This window comes from Mizuhopecten yessoensis, unplaced genomic scaffold (assembly GCF_002113885.1).
Source record: "Mizuhopecten yessoensis strain PY_sf001 unplaced genomic scaffold, ASM211388v2 scaffold11087, whole genome shotgun sequence".
Lineage (NCBI taxonomy): Eukaryota > Metazoa > Mollusca > Bivalvia > Pectinida > Pectinidae > Mizuhopecten > Mizuhopecten yessoensis.
This window is the reverse complement of record NW_018408873.1, coordinates 196009-221259: the sequence shown is the minus strand read 5'-3', so window position 1 is coordinate 221259 and position 25251 is coordinate 196009. Positions and strand designations below refer to the sequence as shown.

At 37.1% G+C, this 25251-nt stretch overlaps 2 protein-coding genes across 7 annotated transcripts in view; one reads left to right on the top strand and one right to left on the bottom strand.

Annotated features, from left to right (window-relative positions):
- Window positions 1-12141, bottom strand: part of LOC110465532 (ATP-citrate synthase-like) — a 78676-nt gene extending 66535 nt beyond the window's left edge. For 3 of the 4 annotated variants that reach the window (XM_021521427.1, XM_021521429.1, XM_021521431.1), the window contains exon 1: window positions 12037-12141. The gene's annotated coding sequence lies outside the window, so the exon portion shown is untranslated. Of the gene's footprint in view, window positions 1-2584; window positions 2674-12036 lie in introns of those variants that run through there. The other variant, XM_021521428.1, reaches the window with a different exon arrangement.
- LOC110465533 (small ubiquitin-related modifier-like) lies at window positions 7129-22822 on the top strand. 3 transcript variants are annotated; one of them, XM_021521433.1, is made up of 6 exons: window positions 7129-7206; window positions 9056-9200; window positions 13054-13119; window positions 14590-14667; window positions 20525-20596; window positions 22172-22822. In XM_021521433.1, exons 2-6 carry the CDS (start codon window positions 9198-9200, stop codon window positions 22250-22252), a joined length of 300 nt encoding a protein of 99 aa, XP_021377108.1. In that variant the 5' UTR covers window positions 7129-7206; window positions 9056-9197; the 3' UTR covers window positions 22253-22822. The 3 variants fall into 3 exon arrangements, with proteins under 3 accessions (XP_021377108.1, XP_021377109.1, XP_021377107.1); XM_021521434.1 differs by having other exon boundaries at window positions 7164-7206; window positions 9061-9200; XM_021521432.1 differs by lacking the exons at window positions 7129-7206; window positions 9056-9200 and adding an exon at window positions 12148-12379.
- Window positions 22823-25251: the final 2429 nt, after the last annotated feature.

The following is a 25251-nucleotide window of genomic DNA, read 5'->3' as shown; positions in this document are numbered from 1 at the left end:
TGATTTCCAATGTTTAAATGCTGGCTCTCCGATAATTGCTGATAGAGATCTATACTAGCTCTCTCACAGGAGTTACTGACTCCATGTAATGTATACAAGGGTCGAGGGTCAAACTCAGTTACCATGGAAACCATTAATTGTCCATGGTGATGATATCATCACCTGTCAGACTGTTACATTATTGATGATCTATCGGTGATAACGGGGCCCTAAAATTATGTATATATATAAACAATGCTTCAGGGCTATTCTAAGTCATGTCACGTAATACAAGTTCTGGTACATATCTAGATCATCTACAAAATGGCTTACGGGACATTTAGCAGAAGATGAGTAACACCATTTCTATATATACATATTACTTTCAAATCTATATAAAAATCAAAATTACAAGTACATGAAAACTTCGAGGTCAGCAAATGTATGGAATAAAGATATATGACAATGCCAGTCATATCAGAAGGAAGATCTTGTGATTTCAATTAGAAGCACTTTATAATGAATTCATCAATAATGTTGTGTAATGCACAAAATATAATACACATTTCAATTGTAATTACATGTGTGAGTTCTAATGAAACCTATATTTGACTTTATAGATTGTCATTCTGTGGATGGCTTGGAGCTAGAGATTTGGATTGATGGGTTCTCAATATTTGGATGGTTTGGTAGTAGGATTTCGACAGATGGCAATCTGTTTAATACCTGTCTTCAGTTTTGAGGTCATTCTGTTACAAATTTTGTATCAACCATTATACTACTTCCACTGTGTTGAATCGCTACAATGCCAGTATAGACAGGTGTTGTCTGTTTACCCACTAATCTCCGTGCACTAAGATATAGGTGTGAGGTGACAGATTATCATAAGTAAAGGTTATTGCATGGTTTTCGAGTAACAAGGGATTTATTACACCCGAGCGAAGCGAGGGTGTAATAAGTCCCGAGTGACGAGAAATCATGCAATAACTGGCTTACTGCATGCTTCCCAACTCGAACAAAACAGAAAAGTTGAGTAAAAAATGTTCACCTGGACAATCTTTTTACCTACCCTACACTGCAGATAATTTACATGTACCTATGTGAGTGAGTACTAATCATAACCAGGTAAGATTCTCAATAGCCCAGTCTGAGTGTATCCTTCATAATGGATACAAGTGTTTTTGGATTACTATCCAGGTCCAGTGTCAGGGAAGGTAAGGAGTGTCTGTTCAAAATACGGGAAACAATGTTGAATTTCTGACTACATTTTCAGTTTAATTTTCAAGATGTGGCAAAGGTACAGGATATTGAAACCATTTTCATATATACAATGTAAGGGTTTATCAATCCCTAAGGAATTCCAGTTCTTTCAATGAATGGTATATTTGAATGTGCAATTTTGTATAAAGGAACAGCTCCTTAAGATTATAAACTTTTCCGGGAAATGCTTATCCTCTCACGTGATAAGGAAATCTGTTTGTGTTTTTCAATCATGAAATTACCATTTTTAACTTTCATTTTTTCCCCTTATTTGAAATGTGTCAACTAAGTTTATCCTCTACTGTATTGACTTCATCGTTACTCACTGATTGATTATCTCCCCTTTCTTACAGCATTTGTGGCCACAGTCCACTGGGCACACCCCCTTTCATGGTCATGTAATCATGATTGGCCTTGAAAGGGGATTATGTGTGCAGTGGACTGTGGTAGCAAGTGATTTATTGCCCACACTTTTCCATTGTGAGAGGTGGGAAGTATGCAGTAACACCAGTTAGGACACCCCACAGATTCTACAACCAACGGAATCAATAAGCAGTACATCAGTATATAGTTTAGTAAGGAGTGTGTACATGTATGTGTGTGGGTGGGTGGGTGGGTGTGTTTAGGATGGGGGATTCTGTAAGATACAGTACAAACACAAACATCCATGGCTGTGCCTCAACACTAATGGCTGATATGAATTGATTCTTAACTGTACACACTAAACTACACAGAGTCAATAACTGAAGTGCAATCCAATCTGTCAATTATGTTCCTTGAGAGAGAGAGAGGACATTAAGGAGATTTTTCCATAAGACTAGCAAAAATATCCTCTATTTTTTTGTCAAGAAATGCAACTTTTTCTTGAGTAGTACATAAATATTTTTTTTAAATTGCAACTAACACTGCATTCAAATATTTGAAGACAACTAATTCAAAATATTCACTCATTAAAATAGAAAAAGGTACAAAAATATCCTTTTGCAAAAATTTGATTGAAACAGCCACATTTGGTTAGCTTTATAAAGCTTTTCAACATAAAATACGAGATTCTTTGCGGCACTCTTCGCTTGATTAACAAAACATAAATTAAAATTTTCAATCCCAAATATTTTCATAACTACTGAGATTTCTGCTGAAAAAGTTCATCTATCAAGAGTTTTAATGATCATTCAGTGACAAAAGAAAACCTGAAAATATTTTTACAGTTCATCAGATGGTTAAAAATAATACATTTGCAAATTTGATTTAATGGCTCATATGTTAACAGTGCTTCAACCTATATACCCAGCTGACCGATGGCAATTTAATATATATTATATCAGTAATGTAACAGTGGCCTTACCTGTCATACACGAACAGTCAGACGTCCGAGTGTATTATGTGATAGTTCGTGTGTATTGTGTGATGTACGAACAGTCAGACATTCGAGTGTATTGTGTGATAGTATGTATTGTGTGATGTACATATACCTGGTAAAAATATCAGCAGGTTTAGACGTCTGTGCATAATTATAGGCCATGGCAAGGTCATGAAAATCAGCTGGTGTCAGCTTTTCTTAAGGCACTAGTCAGTGATGTGTATTGACCGACAGTTATCACACATCTTGTAAGATAACGAATTTGTCCAAGCTACCAGAAAGCTGAATGTAAAGTATTCCTATGGAATGTCTAGTAGTTTAATGTTCAATTTGAACCCCGACAGTAATTAATTTGATTTGATTTACACCAAGAGTAATTTACCTTCATCTCAGGTCGAGTGAAACTGATAATTTGTTTATTGTTTCAAAATTATGTTCAATTCAATTTTAAATATTTCTTACTTGATTCTCATTTATTATGATTTAAGCAATCGAATACTGTTTACCTTATTTCGAAAAAGGAGTTTTTCTTAATGATTTATTTGTGAATGAATATACAATTGTATCCCTCAGAAAAAAATCTTACTTGATTTATGCACAGAAAAGAGAATTATATATCATTATATAATTAATGTATATCATACTATATATTTTTTTTATCAAATTTGTCAGATTTTTATTTTTATTTTGTTTCTAACTACTGTCAGACTGTGCCGGCTGACAAAGGGAGACAACTGTTACCAAGTGACTGCAGGTCGCAGTATGTAGGTTTATTGGTGTACTAGTTCCACAGACACTTTACACTGACAGGACTAATTATCCTGTCAAGAGACAACATGAAGTAACACATTAACCTCTCCAGATGATAGACAGGTGTTCTATATACTAAAGTATATATATAAGAATATTCTTATAGACAGGAGTTGAAGTAAATTATACTGTTATAGGTAAGGCCAAGCATAATTTGAAATCGTTTTTGAAACATACCAATATTGCCCCTTGTCCTCGGTGCCCAAGCAAGTATACTTTTTCAAAGTACGTTTCAGGTCATGTCCCCTGACAAAAGAAAGTCATTAAATTTGGTAATTACAGCTTTCTGCTTGCAGTTCAGCTTTAAGAGTGTAACATAAGGGACTGGTTAGCTTGTTGTCAGTATAATATGGTACCTTGTCCAGGTCATGACATTTCAGTGATATATAAAGTGATCCTTGAATGGCCTCATCATCCAACGGCACTGGGTTTATAGAACAACCCAGCTGTATAGTAATTAAGAAACCAGCTTTGATTTAAATGTAGAGTCTATTCAAAGTCAACGAAGCAGAAAGTGTAGGTCATATCCACATATGAAGTTTGGTACAGTTGAACTTATAAGAGCGCAGCTCTTCTTGCGCCAAAGGCGCAAGAAGCGAAGCTCTTTTCCGGTAACATGTGTACGAACAATTGAAGTCATGGTAACGTCGAAATACTATGCTTCCAAAATCCTTCGTCACGGAGGTAGCTAGTATAGAGTTATTGCGGTCCTATTTTTACGATGCTGTTTAGCTTTGCTACACATTCTCAAAAATATCTCTTTATTTGATAATTTTTTTCTGTGGTTATGTAAATTCATGACATTAAAAATTATAGAAACTGAAGCTTCTTTCAAATTTTCAGTCTTTTCTTCTCTCCACCCAAACCGGAAGTATATAGTAACTACCAAACCAGACGGAAATCCGGATATGTTTGGGCTATTGTGATTCTCTTTTTACACGATTTAGAGGGATCAGGCAAAGTATATCATGTCGGAAAATAAAATTGGAATTTAATCACCAATATACTTAACTTTTATAATAACAAATAATAACAGTTACATTTGATAAACAATACATCTTCAAATATGAAGTCCCTCTACTGGGCCTCACTCTTTCCGCAACATTACGCTGAGGCCATAGACGGGGCAATTAAATGCAACAGTACCAAATGCATTTGTGTTTTCTCTTGAACTGCATAATTCATTTGAATGCTTTTCTTTACGTATTATTAATTTTACATTTATCCCTATAAAACGAATAAATAGATAATATTTTAAACAATGTTATTGATAAAATAAAATTGAAAAAAACAGCATTTAGACGCTTCTTTTGTTTTAGGCAATGCTTGTTTTCAAAATGAATGATTTTGCCCAGCAACAGATTCAAGTATATTATAAAAAAAAAACAATTACAGGTAAATTTTGTATGTATTAAAATGGGTAATGTTATGATTCAAAAATTATAGTATACTATCGAAACAAATGTACGAGCTGCGCTCTCTCCAGGCCATGCCCGAGTCATATTAGTATATTATTATATTACGTAATAGATGGAAAAGGCAAACACTTCTTATCCCCTCCATTATGTTCAGGGCATAACAAATGACTGAACTATTGTAAGGGATAAGGCACAGTAAGAGAATATGTTATACATGTACATATAAGTGTTGCAAAACAGTAGATCTTTATGTGTAATTATCTAAGGGTAGTCATTTTGAATCCGAGGACATGCCTGTTTTCAGATTTAGTGTGAATGGTACCACTTCCTATGTTATAATCACACATAAGAGTTCCAGTTCCTATGTTATAATCACACAGGAGAGTTCCACTTCCTATGTTATAATCACACAGGAGAGTTCCACTAAGAGTACACAACTAATGCAGTCCACCTTGTTGGTACCCTTTACCTTAATGGGTTTAACCTTCAACAGGACACGAAACAAACCTATTTTTTCAGTTGTCCTTGTTTTATTGTTAAGAAATGCTGTAATATTGCGGTAAATGCTATGTCCGGGTCACTAAATGTAGTTCTAGTCTACATACATTTGTTATCTAACAAGTCTCCTGTTCATTTTGATCTAAGATCAACAAAACAGTCATCATGTCCTGACCTTTTAATGTAATCCCGCGACTTTCTGTTATCCTACATTGTATGTCACGTCATGCATTATTTACATGTAGAGTGATATACACATAAGGTACATTCAAACACTAAGTAGAATTATGTAAAACAAATCCTTGCATCAACACTACCACAGAGTTTTATTCATTACCTTATAATAGATGACCAATGCTGTCATGAAGTTATTTTTAAGTCATTCTTTGTAAACAAAATAACTTTAATCTGATGAAAACTAACAAGATCATGTACAGTAATTCCCCGGAATAATACCCCCCGTTATAATACCAACCCCGCGTATCGCCAAGTTTTCCCATGGAACGGATTTCCACAATATATAAACCCCCTTAATACCGCCATCCGCCAACTAATTTTAAATACAAAACAGTTTTACCCACGACAATACCATCATTGTTTACGTTTTGATCTGATAATTGGGTCAATTAAATATATCATTAATGATTAAGTCATGCGTGTATTACCCACCTGGTTTTTATGTGTTTTGTGGTTGTTTGTACATTTTAAATTTTATTTTAGTAATTTTACTGCTATGAGCACACTGCGAAACATAGCTTCTGACGAGACGGTTTGTTATACGCCGTCAGAGATACAAATCGATTCAATAGTTCTACTGGCGAATTGAGTAAAATAAGAAGTGTTCAATCTATACGATTTTTTATAACTTATGCCTAACATGCATGATCGTTAAAATAACTGAACTGTACTGAAATCAAACGATTACTGCCATGCCAGATCACGCGTGATGTTTTCAAAATAAATATATGTGTATGTATATGCAGTGTTTGTTAAAAACAGATGTACATCTCAGGCACATGTGTCCTACAACTGGCTGTCCTACTGAAACCCCGTTGTATCGCCATCCCCGTTATACCGCCAAAATTGGCACGGGACAAAAGGTGGCGGTATAACAGGGGACTACTGTACTTCTAAGTGGCGATATAACAGGGGACTACCGTACTTCTAAGTGGCGATAGAACAGGAGACTACGGTACTTTTAAGTGGCAGCATAACAGGGGACTACTGCACTTCTAAGTGGCGATAAAACAGGGGACTACTGTAATTCTAAGTGGCGGTATAACCGGGGACTACTGTACTTCTAAGGGGCGGTATAACAGGGGACTACCGTACTTCTAAGTGGCGATGTAACAGGGGACTACTGTCCTTCTAAGTGGCAGTATAACAGGGGACTAATGTACTTCTAAGTGGCGATGTAACAGGGGACTACTGTACTTCTAAGTGGCAGTATAACAGGGGACTACTGTACTTCTAAGTGGCGGTACAGGCGAAACATTATTATCCTGAACATCTTGGTTATTCAGAAGTTGTTTTAAATTAAAGAGTTGACGTTGCACAGACCAATGCTAGGCATCACATGACCTCACAGGCACTTTTGTGTCAGATAAGCTAAAATTATAACCATTCACCACTCTCAGGAGAACCTCTATGTAATACAATAGGACAACCCGGATATTACTCAGTAAATTTCTATTCTTATTTTTTTGCTTGACTTGGTTAACTCATTCACCCCTGAAGTTTTATAATGAACTATTTCAACCTTTGAATAGGAAGGATTCAAATGTATCTTCAGGGGTGAATGAATTAAACAAATAAACTTCACATTAAATATACTTCCTTGTCGCTACAAAAGCCTTCTGCATTCTGCAACATGATATTTTGGTGAGTAAAAAGCTTTAACTAAACACAATGAAAAATGCATAGAGGTAAGAAATTTAAATAAGTAGTGTCCAGTACCCCATACCTTAAACTGAAACTGTTATGTAAATGAAGCTCAATCTTCAGAATCATTTATAAAACTTGTAAGCCTAATTTTGTGTCCCATTCCGGTATATTTCATTTCTTATGTACATGTAAATGGTTTCGTACAATATATTTTTTTATTTTGAAAAAAAAAGACCTGCACTATTTGCTGTATTTGGCCCCAATTGCAATTTCACGAATATTCCAAACTTGAGGAAATTCCTGAACTTCAGTTTTCCATAGGAAGTATTACTTAAAAGTTAAGGACAATTTCCTTAGCTCAAGAGTTTTACTTCACTCCAGTAGTACATTATAATTTATGGAAAAACTTAATTTAAGGAATATCCTGAAGAACGCTCATGTGACAAGAACCAGGGCACTTAAAAAACATGTGGAATAGGAGAGGAACTTATATATCATTAAGAGGTTGGGGAGCTTAGTCATAAATACGGAGAATATGGTATGCTAGATAATTACTTTTGTATTTGCATGTGATACCCATAGAATGTAGATATCATTATTAGCTAAATGCTCAACTTCTCTGATCACATATATCTAAATCAAGTAATCATCATGTACAAAATACATGTACATTACAATATATATATATATAAAAAGTATTCTTTATGCTCTTGAGGATTTGTGGTTAGAAATATTCATACATGTATGCACACCTGTACTGCATTTTCACCATCACTCCTTCTTTGAAATATTTTGTCGAGCCGTAGATCATGTTTAAATTTTTCATTCAAAAATATCAAAGGAAAATAATTCAGACATAAATGACAGGTATGTGTAATATGGTTCTTATTACTGTTACTGTATATAAACAACGCTGGTTGGTAGGTAAAGACTGTACAAAGGAAATGTTAATTTAACATTTTTAATATCAAGTGGCAATGAGGTTTGTGCAGGAGAGAACAAACGATTATCAGTATTGTATTATTTTGGGGAAATTGTTTTTTTAACTCACTCACCCCTACATATCTTAACTGGACTTACCCAGTCTTTGATTTGGTAAGATTCAAATGTGACTTTAGGGATGAATGGGTTAAATTTGATCGAAATAGACTCACAGGTACCGAATACTCTGGTACATTAGTATTTCTATGATTTGACTTAGAAATTTGATATAAAATTTCAAGTTTCTTTTTTTAATTTTCACACAGTTTGTGTGATCTAACACTTTAAATTTATCTACAGTGTAAACATTGGAGCTAAGAAAAAGTCAACAAAGAAAACCGCAAACACTGGTGGTAAAGTCTACCAGCCCATCATTCTGTACATGGTCACCTACATGTACAGTTCATGCAGTGTCCAAACTCCATCCAAACTCGTTAGAGTACAGGACCATGGCCATGCCTGCAGGCAAACAGTAGTAAATCACGATCAATGTTTGTATACTACCGGGAAGAAAGACTTCCTGCTTGTAGTTATACTGGTGATTTGATAGGCAAAACAAAATCTTTTTCTCAGTCCTAGTGTTAATTAAGTTATTGTTTCTTTTTAAAAGTTTGGTAAGAAATGAAGTATTTGTTTCTATTGGGTCTGTATATGGCAATAAATTGTTAAAGTACCTGGGAAAAACAGCAGAAATTATTCAATTGACCTTAAAAATCACTGGTATAAATTGACATATTACCATGTATATCATTAATACATGTAGGACAAGAATACAGTTGAGATCAATCTTTTCAGAGGAGGACCTTGATAGTTTGTAAAATAAAAACTTTCAGAAGCTTGTATTGTATCGTTCTTATCTTTTTAGTAAAGCCTGGTGAAGCTTCATGAACCGACACCCACTGCACATTTATAGTACACGTGCACCGGAATTATTCAGTTAGAAGTCATGACTATGCTTCATGGATGTGCAAGCTCTAATCTGCATGGGCAGTCAAATGTGATATGTTATGGTAAGTCTGATGTCCAGCTGTATGATAGCAATGCAGACAAGTCTTATCTAAAGTAAACACAGCTTAACACTGATACAGATTCCCTCAACACCAATGTTAACACCAGGTGTCAATCAGAAACATTTTTTATGAAAATAATCTTCCGTTTAAATTATTATTAGCTACTAGTGATGATGAGATTAGCACGAAATTAATAAAGTTAGAGTGATGAACATTTTTCTTTCAAAAGTTGAATCCAAGGTAAGTCTGTTGCATTGTTCAAGGTTTTATCTTGATGTTTGAAATGACGACTTTGTCTCTATGTATGATATCATAAACCTTGAAACTGTCGATCATGTCTCTTCCATGTTTATTTGCTCCTGACCTCCAAAGTAGTGGTCAAGGCTAGATTGATCATTGGTGACTTTTTTTTTCATTACCTGAAGCCATGCACGGGTCATTGGGTCAAGGAAGAGATAGCATATCCTTTAAAAGAGATATTATGTCATCTACCATAAGGATGCTACCTTAGGGTACATTTTTTTATCTTCTCTTCTAAAAGAGTTCTACACTTTTTGAAAGAGAAGCAAAATATGTCCGACTCAGAAGTACATTATCTTCATGAGTGCATGGTAATTTGTTTTGGGAATTAATTTATTACAAGATATATCAATACAAGAGGCCCAATGGGCCTGAATCGCTCACCTAATTTAATAATCTCACACTTGTAATCTTAAAAGTGGACTAAAATACAGCTACATTGTACAGGCAGAATATCAGTGTTTGATTCATAAGAACCTTTTGAAAGATTTAAACATACGACGCCTGTGACCTTGAATGTCGAACAAGGACATTATGTTGAACAGAGTTTATAGTCTTCCAACCCATCATGCTTCTGGCAAAATATCATTACCCTGGACCTTTTGGTATTACAGAACAAATCATTTAAAGATTTAAACATATATAGACCACTGTGACCTTTAATATGGGCGAAGGACATTCACTTGTTAGTTCATCATCCCAGCATGTTAATGGCCAAATATTATCACCCTTGGCCTTTTGCTTATTAAGAAGAAGTTGTTTAAAGGTTTTTAACATATTTGACCCCTGTGACCTTGAATATATGTCAAGGTCATTCATTTGAACAAACTTGGTAGTCCTTCATCCCAGCATGTTATACTAGCATTATCCTAGGCCTCTTGGTTATTCAGAAGTTGTTTAAAGGTTTAAAACATATTTTACCCCTGTGACCTTGAACAAAGATGAAGGTCATTTATTTGAACACACTTTGTAGCCCTTCATCTCAGCATGTTACTAGCCAAATATCATCACACTAGGCCTCTTGGTTATTCAAAAGAAGTCAAGGTCATTCATTTGAACAAACTTGGTTGTCCTTCAGCCTAACATGCAACAGACCCAATATCAGTACCCTGGGCCTTTTGGTTATTGAGGAGTTGTTTGAAGTTCTTAACATATTTGACCCATGTCATCATGATGTGACCTTGAAAGTGGGTCAAGGTCATTCATTTGAACAAACTTGATAGTCCTTCATCCCAGCATGCTACAGGCCCAATTTCATTACCCTGGACCTTTCGGTTATTGAGAAGCATTTGTTTGAAGATTTTAAGACATTTGACCAATTTGACCTTGAAAGTTGGTCAAGGTCATTCATTTGAACAAACTTTGTAGCCCTTCATCCCAGCATGCTACTAGCCAAATATCATCAGCCTCGGCCTCTTGGTTATTCAAAAGAAGTTCTTTTAAAGGTTTTAAATATATTTGACCCCTGTGACCTTGAATATAAGTCAACCCAGGAAGGTCATTCATTTGAACAAACTTTCTGGTCCTTCAGCCTAGCAGCAAAAGACCCAATATCAGTACCCTGGGCCTTTTGGTTATTGAAAAGTTGTTTGAAGATTTTAACAGATTAAACCCCTGTGACCTTAAAAATGGGTCAAGGTCATTCATTTGAACACACTTGATAGTCCTTCAACCCAGCATGCTACATGCCCAATTTCAATACCCTGGGCCTTTCGGTTATTGAGAAGGATTGTTTGAAGATTTTACAACATTTGACCCCTGTGACCTTGAAAGTGGGTCAAGGTCACTCATAATCTAATTTAGATACACAGATATAAGACATTACTTTAAAATTTGGTATTCTTTTGGCATGCACCTCTGTTTTCTTCTGCACTTATAATGACAAGGAGCTAATTAGTGGCATATACACCAGTCGACCCAGGATTTGAACCTATAACCTCTGATATATATCATTATTTCTACCACGGAATTAGATTATCTAAGTCCGTGTTTCTATACACAGAAACCAAACTGTACTCTACTAACTGAGCCATCTGGTTACCAATTATTGAGCTAGTCTGGATCTCCTTAATATAAGACAAGGATGACGAAGAGAATATCAAGCTTATTAAACCTCAGCATTCTACAGGAATTATAACAATATTAGAAAACACTTTAATTTTAATAGCCTCATTTCTAACTTGCATTTAACAAGTTATGAGCCAGTCTCCTACTACATTGTATATATACACTGACATGCCAGATAGAAAATGTTCATGGACTCTATGATATTCTTCTTGAGGACATTAACAGTACACGTGTATGACTGTATGTCGAGATCATGATAGTTTTAACAACCGATAGTCCTATCCCAACACGTATGATCGTGTCAAGTCATCTCTCATGCGTGAGTGGTCAATAATAGTAGGGAGAAATTTCTGTCTACACCGCCCGGTTGCTTCACGAAATAAAAATATTTACTACCAAATTCATTGTTGTCAAGTTGGTACAAGAGTACAAGTTGGTATGAAGAATGCAGTGAAATGTTTATACTCACGAAATGAACAAGCAGCTTCTGATAGTCGCTACTGTCAAAGTCACCACTGTCACAAACGCAAGTAAATAGAATCTTCCGATGTGGTCGACCCGGAAGTGAATACTTCTTACCCGGAAGCACGTGTTAGGGGGACGATTTTCTATTTACATTTTTGGAAAAGTTGCAGATTATCATCTTTGTTAACTAAAGACAGAAATTAACGGAATGATTTAGTAGATACCGGTTTTATGTTGACACTTGAAAGAGATTTAAAAGATTTCGAGGTTTGAAACGGTTTTTAATGACACTGATGGGGTGATCGTCATATCTTCAGGAAAAAATGTCTGATCAGCAGGAATCACAGGTTGGTTACTGGACTGTCTGGAGACATATTTATCCGAAATTTGTTAATCTTATTTCCAAATTTTGAGATATTTCGGTCTTGTAACAAGTATTTTACACAACCGTCACTAACAGTTATTGACAGCTGTTGTGAGATTATAATTATTGAAACGTGGCAAATATGTTCATAGTATCTGGGACTCGATGACACTGCATCAGTATCTATCAAAGCTCAGGTATCAGCCTCGAATGAAAAAGGGATATACTAACACTTTTCAGTATGTTATGTGTATAGGATACATCTCCTCATTTTTTCTGAAGAAGATACCTATGATAAGATCAGACATGAACTCATGAAACTCATTTTAATTTCTTCACTATAAGGAAATCTAACACTATTTTTTGAAAAGTATCATGATCAAACATCGAAGAAAAGTCCTTAGTAGTTTTCCCCAACTACACACTCATAACACATGTACAGTTGCAAAATAGACACGGTTGAGCACAAGGTAGCAATTTTTGGAAGGCCATTAACCTTCATATTTACATGTACCTTACTTAGCATCAATGACAAGTTGGTTCATTTAGATTGGTGCATCTTTTCCAAACCATCTCCTGCAGACCAATTGTTAGGAAAATCACAGATTGAAAAATTATATTTTAAAAATACTAAGGTGATTGATTTTCTATTCATAGGATCAAAAGCCGGAATCGTCAGACGAGCCACCGAAAGAATACATTAGACTGAAAGTTGTGGGTCAGGTAATTAGATGGGGCTTTAAGTTCAGGACATTCAATATATCTAAAAACAATTGCTATTATTAACTGTTTTTATTAGTTCTACATTATTGTGTTTCATTGTTAACTAAACATCTTTTCACATTAAAATTTATAATGGAAATTATTTGTCAATAAAATATTTCATAAATCTAGCTAGAGTTTCCAGATTTATTTAAAAAATTGGTGGGTTCATGATGTGATTATGGCGTTCAATGAAATGTTTCTATATTTTTTTTGACTGGTCAATGGCAATATTCTAAAATAAGGTGACAAATTTGAAACACATGCAGAATCTAGTGTTTTTAGCTCACCTGCCCCAAAGGCCAGTGAGCTTATATATGTCATGGTCCGGCGTCCCTCAGGCATAGAGCCATGATATTAGACTGAAAACTTCCTGGGATAGAGCCAGAAAAAAATGAAGGAACGAAAATGACCTTGACCTACTTTCAAGGTCACAGGGGTCAAATGTGTCAAACACTTCTGAAGAAGAACTAAAGGGTATAGAATCTTCATATTTGGCTGATGGCTTCCTGGGATGGAGCCTGACAAAGTTTGAGAATGAAAATGACTGATCTACTTTCAAGGTCACAGCGGTCAAATGTGTCAAACACTTCAAACAACTTCTTCTGAAGAACTGAAAAGTATAGAATCTTCAAATTTGGCTGTTGGAGAGCCTGACAAAGTTTGAGAATGAAACTGACCTTGACCTACTTTCAAGGTCACAGCGGTCTAATATGTCAAACGCTTCAAACAACTTCTTTTGAAGAACTGAAAGGTATAGAACCTTCCTATTTGGCTGTTGGCTTCTTTAAAGGTCACAGGTGTCAAATATATCAAAAAACATCAAACGACTTCTTCTGAATAATCGAAAAGCATGAAATTATAATATTTGGCTCTTGGCTTCCTGAGATAGAGCTCACCAAAGTTTGCAAATGACTTCAACCTACTTTCAAGGTCACAGAGGTCAACAACATTTCAAAGAATTTGTTCTGAAGAACCAAAAGGAATGGATTCATAAGATTGGGCTGGTAGCTTTTTGGGATAGAGCTAACAAAGTTTGAGAAGGCAAATGACATTGACCTACTCACAAGGTCACAGGGGAAAATATGTCAAACAACTTCTGTAGAAGAACCAAAAAGCATAGAATCTTATAATAATATTTGCTGGTAGTTTTAACAGATGGAGCCGACAAAGTTTGCGAGGGAAATATTTGTAGTGCAATATAATATTTATAATGAGAATATTTTGCTATGACTGCTTAAATATTCAGGTGAGCGATAAAGGCCTCTTGGCCTCTTGTCCTACTGTGGGATATTGAATGAAACTTTTAAAATCAATCTGCTTCACCCATTGCATTACAGCTGGTGACCATTAGGACTTCATCAAATAAATAAATAAATCAGCAGTTCTGAAAAGAATAAATGTCCTGATCCTGATTGCTTGTTTTTACAGGACAGTAGTGAGATCCATTTTAAGGTGAAGATGACGACACCAATGGCTAAAGTGAAGAAATCTTACAGTGAGAGACAGGTCTGTTGCCTACCAATGATGAATCTGTCTGACAAATATTAGACCCAGTTAGGCCAAATTCTTACAAGTGAAATACTCGTACAATCACATCCTCAATACTCGTACACTCACATCCCCGATATTCGTACACTCACATCCTCCATACTCTTACACTCACATCCTCGATACTCGTACACTCACATCCTCTATACTCTTACACTCACATTCCCGATACTCGTACACTCACATCCTCGATACTCTTTCACTCACATCCCTGATACTCGTACACTCACATCCTCGATACTCTTACACTCACATTCCCGATACTCGTACACTCACATCCTCCATACTCTTTCACTCACATCCCCGATACTCGTACACTCACATTCCCGATACTCTTACACTCACATCCTCGATACTCTTACACTCACATCCCGGATACTCGTACACTCACATCCCCGATACTCTTACACTCACATCCTCGATACTCCTACTCTCACATCCCCGATACTCGTACACTCACATTCCTGATACTCGTACACTCACATTCCCGATACTCGTACACTCACATCCCCGATACTCTTACACTCACATCCCCGATACTCGTACACTCACATTCCCGATACTTTTACACTCACATCCCCGATACTCCTACTCTCACATCCCCGATACTCTTACACTCACATCCCGGATACTCGTACCCTCACATCCCCGATACTCGTACACTCACACCCCCGATACTCGTACACTCACATTCCCGATACTCCTACTCTCACATTCCCGATACTCTTACACTCACATCCTCCATACTCTTACACTCACATTCCCGATACTCCTACTCTCACATTCCCGATACTCTTTCACTCACATTCCGGATACTCTTACACTCACATTCCCGATACTCCTACTCTCACATCCCCGATACTCTTACACTCACATCCCCGATCCTCCTACTCTCACATTCCCGATACTCTTACACTCACATCCTCGATACTCTTACACTCACATTTCGGATACTCTTACATTCACATTCCCGATACTCCTACTCTCACATTCCCGATACTCGTACACTCACATCCCCGATACTCGTACACTCACATCCCCGATACTCCTACTCTCACATTCCCGATCCTCTTACACTCACATTCCCGATACTCCTACTCTCACATTCCCGATACTCCTACTCTCACATTCCCGATACTTTTACACTCACATCCTCGATACTCCTACTCTCACATCCCCGATACTCGTACACTCACATTCCCGATACTCTTACACTCACATTCCCGATACTCCTACTCTCACACCCATGATACTCGTACACTCACATCCTCCATACTCAATCGCTCACATCCCCGATACTCTTAAACTCACATACTCAATACTCTTGCACTCACATCCTGGATACTCGTACACACACATTCCCGTTACTCCTACTCTCACATCCCCAATACTCGTACACTCACACCCATGATACTCGTACACTCACATCCTCCATACTCAATCGCTCACATCCCCGATACTCTTAAACTCACATACTCGATACTCTTGCACTCACATCCTCCATACTCACATCCCTGATACTACTCGTACACTCACAATCTGGATACTTGTACACACACATCCTTGATACTAGTTCACTCACATCCTCGATACTCGTACACTCACATCCCTGATACTCAAACACTCACTTCCCTGATACTCGTACACTCACATCCCCGATACTCGTACACTCACATTCCCGATACTCGTACACTCACATCCATGATACTCCTACACTCACAACTATGATACTCGTACACTCACATCCCTGATACTCAAACACTCACTTTCCTGATACTCATACACTCACATCCCCGATACTCGTACATTCACATCCATGATACTCGTACACTCACTTCCTCCATACTCAATCACTCACATCGCCAATGCTAGTACACTCACATCCTCCATACTCGAACACTCACATCCTCCATACTCTTACACTCACATCCTCGATACTCTTACACTCACATCCTCGATACTCGTACACTCACATCCTCCATACTCGTACACTCACATCCTCCATACTCTTACACTCACATTCCCGATACTCGTACACTCACATCCTCGATACTCTTACACTCACATCCTTGATACTCTTTCACTCACATCCCCGATACTCCTACTCTCACATCCCCGATACTCGTACACTCACATTCCGGATACTCGTACACTCACATCCTCGATACTCCTACTCTCACATCCCCGATACTTGTACACTCCCATCCCCGATACTCGTACACTCACATCCCCGATACTCCTACTCTCACATTCCCGATACTCAAACACTCACATTCCCGATACTCGTACATTCACATTACCGATACTTTTACACTCACATCCTCGATACTCCTACTCTCACATCCCCGATACTCGTACACTCACATTTCCGATACTCTAACACTCACATCCCCGATACTCGTACACTCACATCCCCGATACTCCTACTCTCACATCCTCGATACTCGTACACTCGCATTCCCGATACTCTTACACTCACATTCCTGATTCTCGTACACTCACATTCCGGATACTCGTACACTCACATCCCCGATACTCGTACACTCACATTCCTGATACTCGTACACTCACATTCCCGATACTCGTACACTCACATTCCCGATACTCCTACTCTCACATCCTCGATACTCGTACTCACATTCCCGATACTCTTACACTCACATCCCCGATACTCGTACACTCACATCCCCGAAACTCCTACTCTCACATTCCCGATACTTGTACACTCACATCCCCGATACTCGTACACTCACATTCCCAATACTCCTACTCTCACATCCCTGATACTCGTACACTCACATCCCCGATACTCGTACACTCACATCCCCGATACTCGTACACTCATATCCCTGATACTCGTACACTCACATCCTCGATACTCGTACACTCACATCCCCGACACTCAAACACTCACCTCCCCAATACTCGTACACTCACATCCTCCATACTCAAACACTCACATCCCCGATACTTGTACACTCACATCCTGGATGCTCGTACACACACATCCTCGATACTCGTACACTCACATCCTCCATACTCACATCCCCGATACTCGTACACTCACATCCCCAATACTCGTACACTCACACCCATGATACTCGTACACTCACATCCTCAATACTCAATCGCTCACATCCCCGATACTCTTAAACTCACATACTCGATACTCATGCACTCACATCCTCCATACTCACATCCCTGATACTCGTACACTCACATCCTGGATACTCGTACACACACATCCTCGATACTCGTACACTCACATCCTCGATACTCGTACACTCACATCCCCGATACTCGTACACCCACATCCATGATACTCGTATACTCACATCCTCCATACTCAATCACTCACATCACCGATACTCGTACACTCACATCCCCGATACTCGTACACTCACATCCTCCTTACTCACATCCCTGATACTCAAACACTCACTTCCCTGATACTCGTTCACTCACATCCTCGATACTCGTACACTCACTTCCCTGATACTCGTACACTCACATCCCCAATACTCGTACACTCACATCCTGGATACTCGTACACTCACATTCCCGATACTCATACACTCACATCCTCGATACTCGTACACTCACACATCCCTGATACTCAAACACTCACTTCCCTGATACTCGTACACTCACATCCCCAATACTCGTACACTCACATCCATGATACTCGTACACTCACATTCTCCACAATCAATCTCTCACATACTCGATACTCTTAAACTCACATACTCGATACTCGTGCACTCATCTCTTCCATACTCACATCCCTGATACTCGTACACTCACATCCTGGATACTCTTACACACACATCCTCGATACTAGTTCACTCACATTCCCGATACTCGTACACTCACATCCCCGATACTCGTACACTCACATCCTCGATACTCGTACACTCACATCCTCGATACTCGTACACTCACATCCCTGATACTCAAACACTCAATTCCATGTTACTCGTACACTCACATTCTCCATACTCAAACACTCACATACACGTTAATTTCTGCACCCGAGAATATGTCATGGCAAAATCGAAGGCACATTAGGTTAGCAATTTGATTGGTTTCAGGTGAAATAACCTGACCAATGGCTAGGCTGATACCTGTTCTTTCAAGATTACAGAGGAGTGACATCCGACTTCAAGGCAATTCAATTTTACTGGTACGCCGCCACACGATTCTGTCGATATACATCAAAGGATCAAACTAGTTATCTAGTCACAACCACAAGTTGGCGCACACTGAGCCTTAAATGGTTTTGCCATGACATATTCCACGGGAACAGCAAACACAAGTGGGTGTAATCCCTCGAGTATCGAGGGTGAGTTTAGGTGAAATTTTGGTAAAGAAATAAATATTGTCCTTATAACATTTGTATTGTTTTCATAACAGTCTATGGTCAAGTCCCATAAAATTTATTTCAACCCTGACCTTGACTGGTTTCGTTCCGCTGTCACATTGTATGTTTCTGTTGACAGGGTATATCAGCATCCACTCTGTTGACAGGGTATATCAGCATCCACTCTGTTGACAGGGTATATCAGCATCCACTCTGTTGACAGGGTATATCAGCATCCACTCTGTTGACAGGGTATATCAGCATCCACTCTGTTGACAGGGTATATCAGCATCCACTCTGTTGACAGGGTATATCAGCATCCACTCTGTTGACAGGGTATATCAGCATCCACTCTGTTGACAGGGTATATCAGCATCCACTCTGTTGACAGGGTATATCAGCATCCACTCTGTTGACAGGGTATATCAGCATCCACTCTGTTGACAGGGTATATCAGCATCCACTCTGTTGACAGGGTATATCAGCATCCACTCTGTTGACAGGGTATATCAGCATCCACTCTGTTGACAGGGTATATCAGCATCCACTCTGTTGACAGGGTATATCAGCATCCACTCTGTTGACAGGGTATATCAGCATCCACTCTGTTGACAGGGTATATCAGCATCCACTCTGTTGACAGGGTATATCAGCATCCACTCTGTTGACAGGGTATATCAGCATCCACTCTGTTGACAGGGTATATCAGCATCCACTCTGTTGACAGGGTATATCAGCATCCACTCTGTTGACAGGGTATATCAGCATCCACTCTGTTGACAGGGTATATCAGCATCCACTCTGTTGACAGGGTATATCAGCATCCACTCTGTTGACAGGGTATATCAGCATCCACTCTGTTGACAGGGTATATCAGCATCCACTCTGTTGACAGGGTATATCAGCATCCACTCTGTTGACAGGGTATATCAGCATCCACTCTGTTGACAGGGTATATCAGCATCCACTCTGTTGACAGGGTATATCAGCATCCACTCTGTTGACAGGGTATATCAGCATCCACTCTGTTGACAGGGTATATCAGCATCCACTCTGTTGACAGGGTATATCAGCATCCACTCTGTTGACAGGGTATATCAGCATCCACTCTGTTGACAGGGTATATCAGCATCCACTCTGTTGACAGGGTATATCAGCATCCACTCTGTTGACAGGGTATATCAGCATCCACTCTGTTGACAGGGTATATCAGCATCCACTCTGTTGACAGGGTATATCAGCATCCACTCTGTTGACAGGGTATATCAGCATCCACTCTGTTGACAGGGTATATCAGCATCCACTCTGTTGACAGGGTATATCAGCATCCACTCTGTTGACAGGGTATATCAGCATCCACTCTGTTGACAGGGTATATCAGCATCCACTCTGTTGACAGGGTATATCAGCATCCACTCTGTTGACAGGGTATATCAGCATCCACTCTGTTGACAGGGTATATCAGCATCCACTCTGAGATTCTTCTTTGATGGGAAACGGATAGGTGACCATGAAACAGCTAAAGACGTAAGTGATATTTTGCTTTACGATTGTTCATTTGCAGTTTCAAGCACAAGTATATATATATATATTATAAAAGCAGAAAAATGATCCCAATGGACGAAGAAATAATATAAAAATAAAAATTCTCAACAACGAGACTTTAGTACTTTCATCTCGTCAAGGAGATTCTTCAAACTGTTTATTTGAAGTAGAAATTGTGACGTCATAAACTATGACGTCGCATAATAGTTTGCTATAGCAACATACGCTATATACGTACCCGCCATAGCGATATCGCAGCAATAGAAATACATATTTATGGTCTTAAGGCAAAGAGTACTATTTGTTTAGGATTTAGAATTACTATTAATACTATTATTTAAAAAAATAAAAAATCTCTGTACAGAGCGAGCTCGACACCATCAGATTACTAATCCAACACACTACCGATGTAAAAATGCAAAAAAAAACACTGATCGGAACTTGTGTATCACATCCTTTCAAATACAGAAGTACTCTATACCTTAAACGTTACATGAAGTAAGATCATTACAAAATATAGTCAAACAGTACTGTTCAAGCGGGGTCTAAGAAGTCTGATGAATTCAGCTTCCTTAGCCTAACGTTTGATTACGTCAGCATGTTTCATTTGATAAATAGGAAATATTTTAAATTTGTCATCAGCACATGACTATGTACAGTCATTCTTGTTTGTAGCTCACCGCCCGTTTGACCGATATAAAATTCAGAACAATTGTTACTAATCAAATATATATCTGATATATCTTGAAGAATCTCCTTGACTCAATGAAAGTATTAAAGACACGTTGTAGAGATTTTTTTCTTTTTATATTATTGCTTCGTCAGTAAGGATCATTTTTGTATGTCCCGGCCTGGGGACAGAACCCATTGCCTTCCTCAACTTGGCGAACGCTCAACATTCAAGCCAAAAGTGAGGTGTTACCAAGCAAGGTGCTAGGAAATAAAAGGTAGTCTGAAGTGGAAAGAAAGATAAAGATCCCAAATAATACAATGGGTGCAGCAGATATAATTTGGTCACTTTTGTGTCCATAAATAGAGTATACCAAAGCAAATCCCCAATTCTGCAGGGGGTTCCCACATAAGTCGCCTCCACCTAAACATGCAGTGGGTCACAGCAGGTGCTTTCTTTTCCCGATCCACCACCTGCAGGATGTGTTGTTGAGAATTTTTGTTTCTGAATTATTTCTACATTGCAAGGGTCATTTTACCACATTTTAAAATATTTATATATTGTTTACATGGATACATAAACTCAGTTGAAACAAGGCAATAACAGTAATTACTGTTTAACTGTGAACTTATAATTGTTCCTTATGGGTAATCTTGCATCTTTACTAAATATCTTGGTGGATTTGCCTCTGCTATTATGATATATAGATGTATGTCTTTCCTGCCATTGTTTGCAAATACTGTATACATTGTTTTCTGTATGTGATGTTTGGGAAATTCTGATTTCTTGATAACTGGATGTGAAATATATTAATTTATGACCAAACACTATATTAAAAATATCATTTTAAGATAACTTTTATTTGTTAAGTTTTTCAATATTTTCAGCTTGAGCTTCAGGATGATGATGTGATTGATGTGTACCAGGAACAGACAGGTGGAAACCATTCTCGAACCAGTAAATGTTAATGACCTCCCTTCTCATAAGATGTCAACAGCCTCTAATCTAGCAATCCTGTATGGCACTAATTATTTCTAAGGTTGTCTTCCTATGCTGTTAACTGAATCTTTTCTATGCCAGGATGTTGTTTCAAGAAACACCTTGATGCTACATGGAAGATAGACCTCTAGTACACTTGAATGTCCCCCTGTTGTTTGGAGATTCAAAATTATTTAAACTATTACCTGGAAATACATGTAATGCAGATATCCCTATAAGATTTTTTAAATGCAAAATTACTTGCATATCATCAATGCATGTATTTGTCACAGTAGTTATTCTGATATGCAAGGTAATATCCTTACAATTTTCAGAATGTATTTATATATGTAAAGGGAAGTAACCCCAGGACTTGTTTTTATGAGGATATATAGGTACAAGGATTCACTTTACTCATCGTTTCTTTGATCTGGAAACAGAATTCCAGTGTCGTGTGGTTTTTTTTGTTTTTTGTTTTCACTTTCAAATGATATTTTACAAAATGTGAACTTGGATTACATCCTTTTAGCGATTGGTACTTTGGCACAGTATATTGAACACAGTATATTGAGTACTAACTTTTAATTGGTACTTTGGCACAGTATATTGAGTACTAACTTTTAATTGGTACTTTGGCACAGTATATTGAGTACTAACTTTTAATTGGTACTTTGGCACAGTATATTGAGTACTAACTTTTAATTGGTACTTTGGCACAGTATATTGAGTACTAACTTTTAATTGGTACTTTGGCACAGTATATTGAGTACTAACTTTTAATTGGTACTTTGGCACAGTATATTGAGTACTAACTTTTAATTGGTACTTTGGCACAGTATATTGAGTACTAACTTTTAATTGGTACTTTGGCACAGTATATTGAGTACTAACTTTTAATTGGTACTTTGGCACAGTATATTGAGTACTAACTTTTCATCACAACGGCTGCCAGTGCAACAGTGATATTAGGAAAATAGTAGGACCTTCGAAAGTCAATACAAGGTCAGAAAGAGCTTGAAGTTCAGCTGTCAGATTTTTATTAACTGGTTCTTTAAATCACATCCTATATAAATGACTCTATCATTTTAAAGTCATTCAAGCATACAAATTACTTGTACAGATTCACAGCACATTTTAAACAAAAACATATGTCACTGTTTTATTGTATGATATCTTCAAGAATTGGATGAAAGTTTTTCCTGTGAAATCTTAGAAAAGAAACTAAAACAACAGAAATCTATGCATGTTTCTATCAATGTTGTTTTTATAGGTCAAAAATAACCATGTTTAGATTTTAATAATTTCTTTAGATACATTAGGAGTTTCAATGGGTCATCACCAGTGTTGATGATGTTATGGAGATGTCTCTGAAGTTACTCTCTTTACTGACACAGGGATATTTTTACACTTATCTTCAAAAATATGAACAAGCATAAATTCAAAATGGGAATCCTGATTAAAATGACCATTCCACAAGTTGGTCCTGTACTTTCTAGTGACATCTTTACCTGGGATATTTGACTTATGTATGTTGTGTTGGTTTGTAAGTTTTTTAGCATGTTCGAAATTGATTCTATTACATGTAATATGGTTTTATCAAAACATGGAAAAAATTCAGAAGAAACTGCCTTAATTGTTTGATAATAAAGCCACTTAAAAGCCTTTTCCACAGGAGAAGATGGACTATAATTTGAACGGTCAACAATAAATGGCATTTTAAGGAAATAATTTTCAAATAATTTACTTACCAGATTTCCATCTTGTGCTCATATTATACATGTATTCAATGCTTAAAGTGCTGATAAATAACTTGAAACATAACTGTTGAATGTGTTCTATGAAAATGTATATATTTTCCTAATTTTATGAAAATGTTTCTGTGTTTTCCCAACAAAAAAGTACAATTCTCTGTGAAAAAGGGTAGAATATTACCACGTCAAATACAAATGTGTGTGAAATTGCTTTTATTACTATCTAGTAACCTTCCAATTATGTATTGTATATTTGTGTGATAATTAAAATCATTTAACACAGTTTTTAAAATGGTACCAAATTATTTCAAAAAAGTTCAGGTCGAGTTTTATGTATTACATTTCACATCACATGACTGATACAAGGTACCCTAGCTATTGTTTCAGTATCAGTATAATCAAATTTGGTATGGAGTCCTGAAATTTAGAAAAAATCTTTTCACGTGAAGAAAAGTTTATTTCATAATCATAAAGATGATTATTTTTCATTTTTATTTGTTTTTGCTTTTAATTATTTAAACAAATACCTTTTTTGTTTTCATTTATTCTTTTTCATCATTCAAAAGGAAAATGGAATTTTTCATTAATTGTTTATATTTTGTTTTGTTATAAGTTTGCTCAATGTCTTTTATGTACATATGTAGTAGAAAGTAGTTTGGAGTGTTTTTCAATTGTCACATTTTTTTTGTGAACTGTTAAAGTTTGAATGTCTTTGTTTTGAAAAAAAAAAAAAAAAAGTCAGAACTGTTTTTCACATGGTTTTACAGATAATAGCTATTTTTATTTATTTCCGGTGAAGTATTGTATTGACCATGTAATATGAGTAAGCAATCTGTCAGACAGGGCCATTTAAGAAAATCGTACCAAGAGTATCTCCTGAGGGTTCATATTCGGAAGGTTTTCAGTTACAATCAGAATAAAGTAGGAGCATCACATAAAAGTTCCCATACAAAGGGTTGTCCCATTTGTTTAAAAAACTATATCAAAAACAGGTGGTATCCTTTTGCTGTAGGAACACAGAACCATAGTTTGTCTTCTGGTGCTATTAGAAATTTAGAATCTACTTCACTTTGCTATGAAAATTTAAAAAAAATGCTTCTTATTGCTATTAAACTACAGAAGGTTATCTTCCCTTATGGTGAGAATATATAAGGTTTTCTCACCTTGTGCATGCATAGGAGAACAAACAGTAGTTTGCCCTTTGCTATGATAACACATCAGGTTGCCCCCCCCCCCCC

Coding starts and splice junctions, on each gene's coding strand:
- LOC110465533 (XM_021521432.1), top strand. CDS start 12,356: ATGTCTGATCAGCAGGAATCACAG. Junction 12,380..13,053: donor CTGATCAGCAGGAATCACAG/GTTGGTTACTGG, acceptor TTCTATTCATAG/GATCAAAAGCCGGAATCGTC. Junction 14,668..20,524: donor AATCTTACAGTGAGAGACAG/GTCTGTTGCCTA, acceptor CTCTGTTGACAG/GGTATATCAGCATCCACTCT.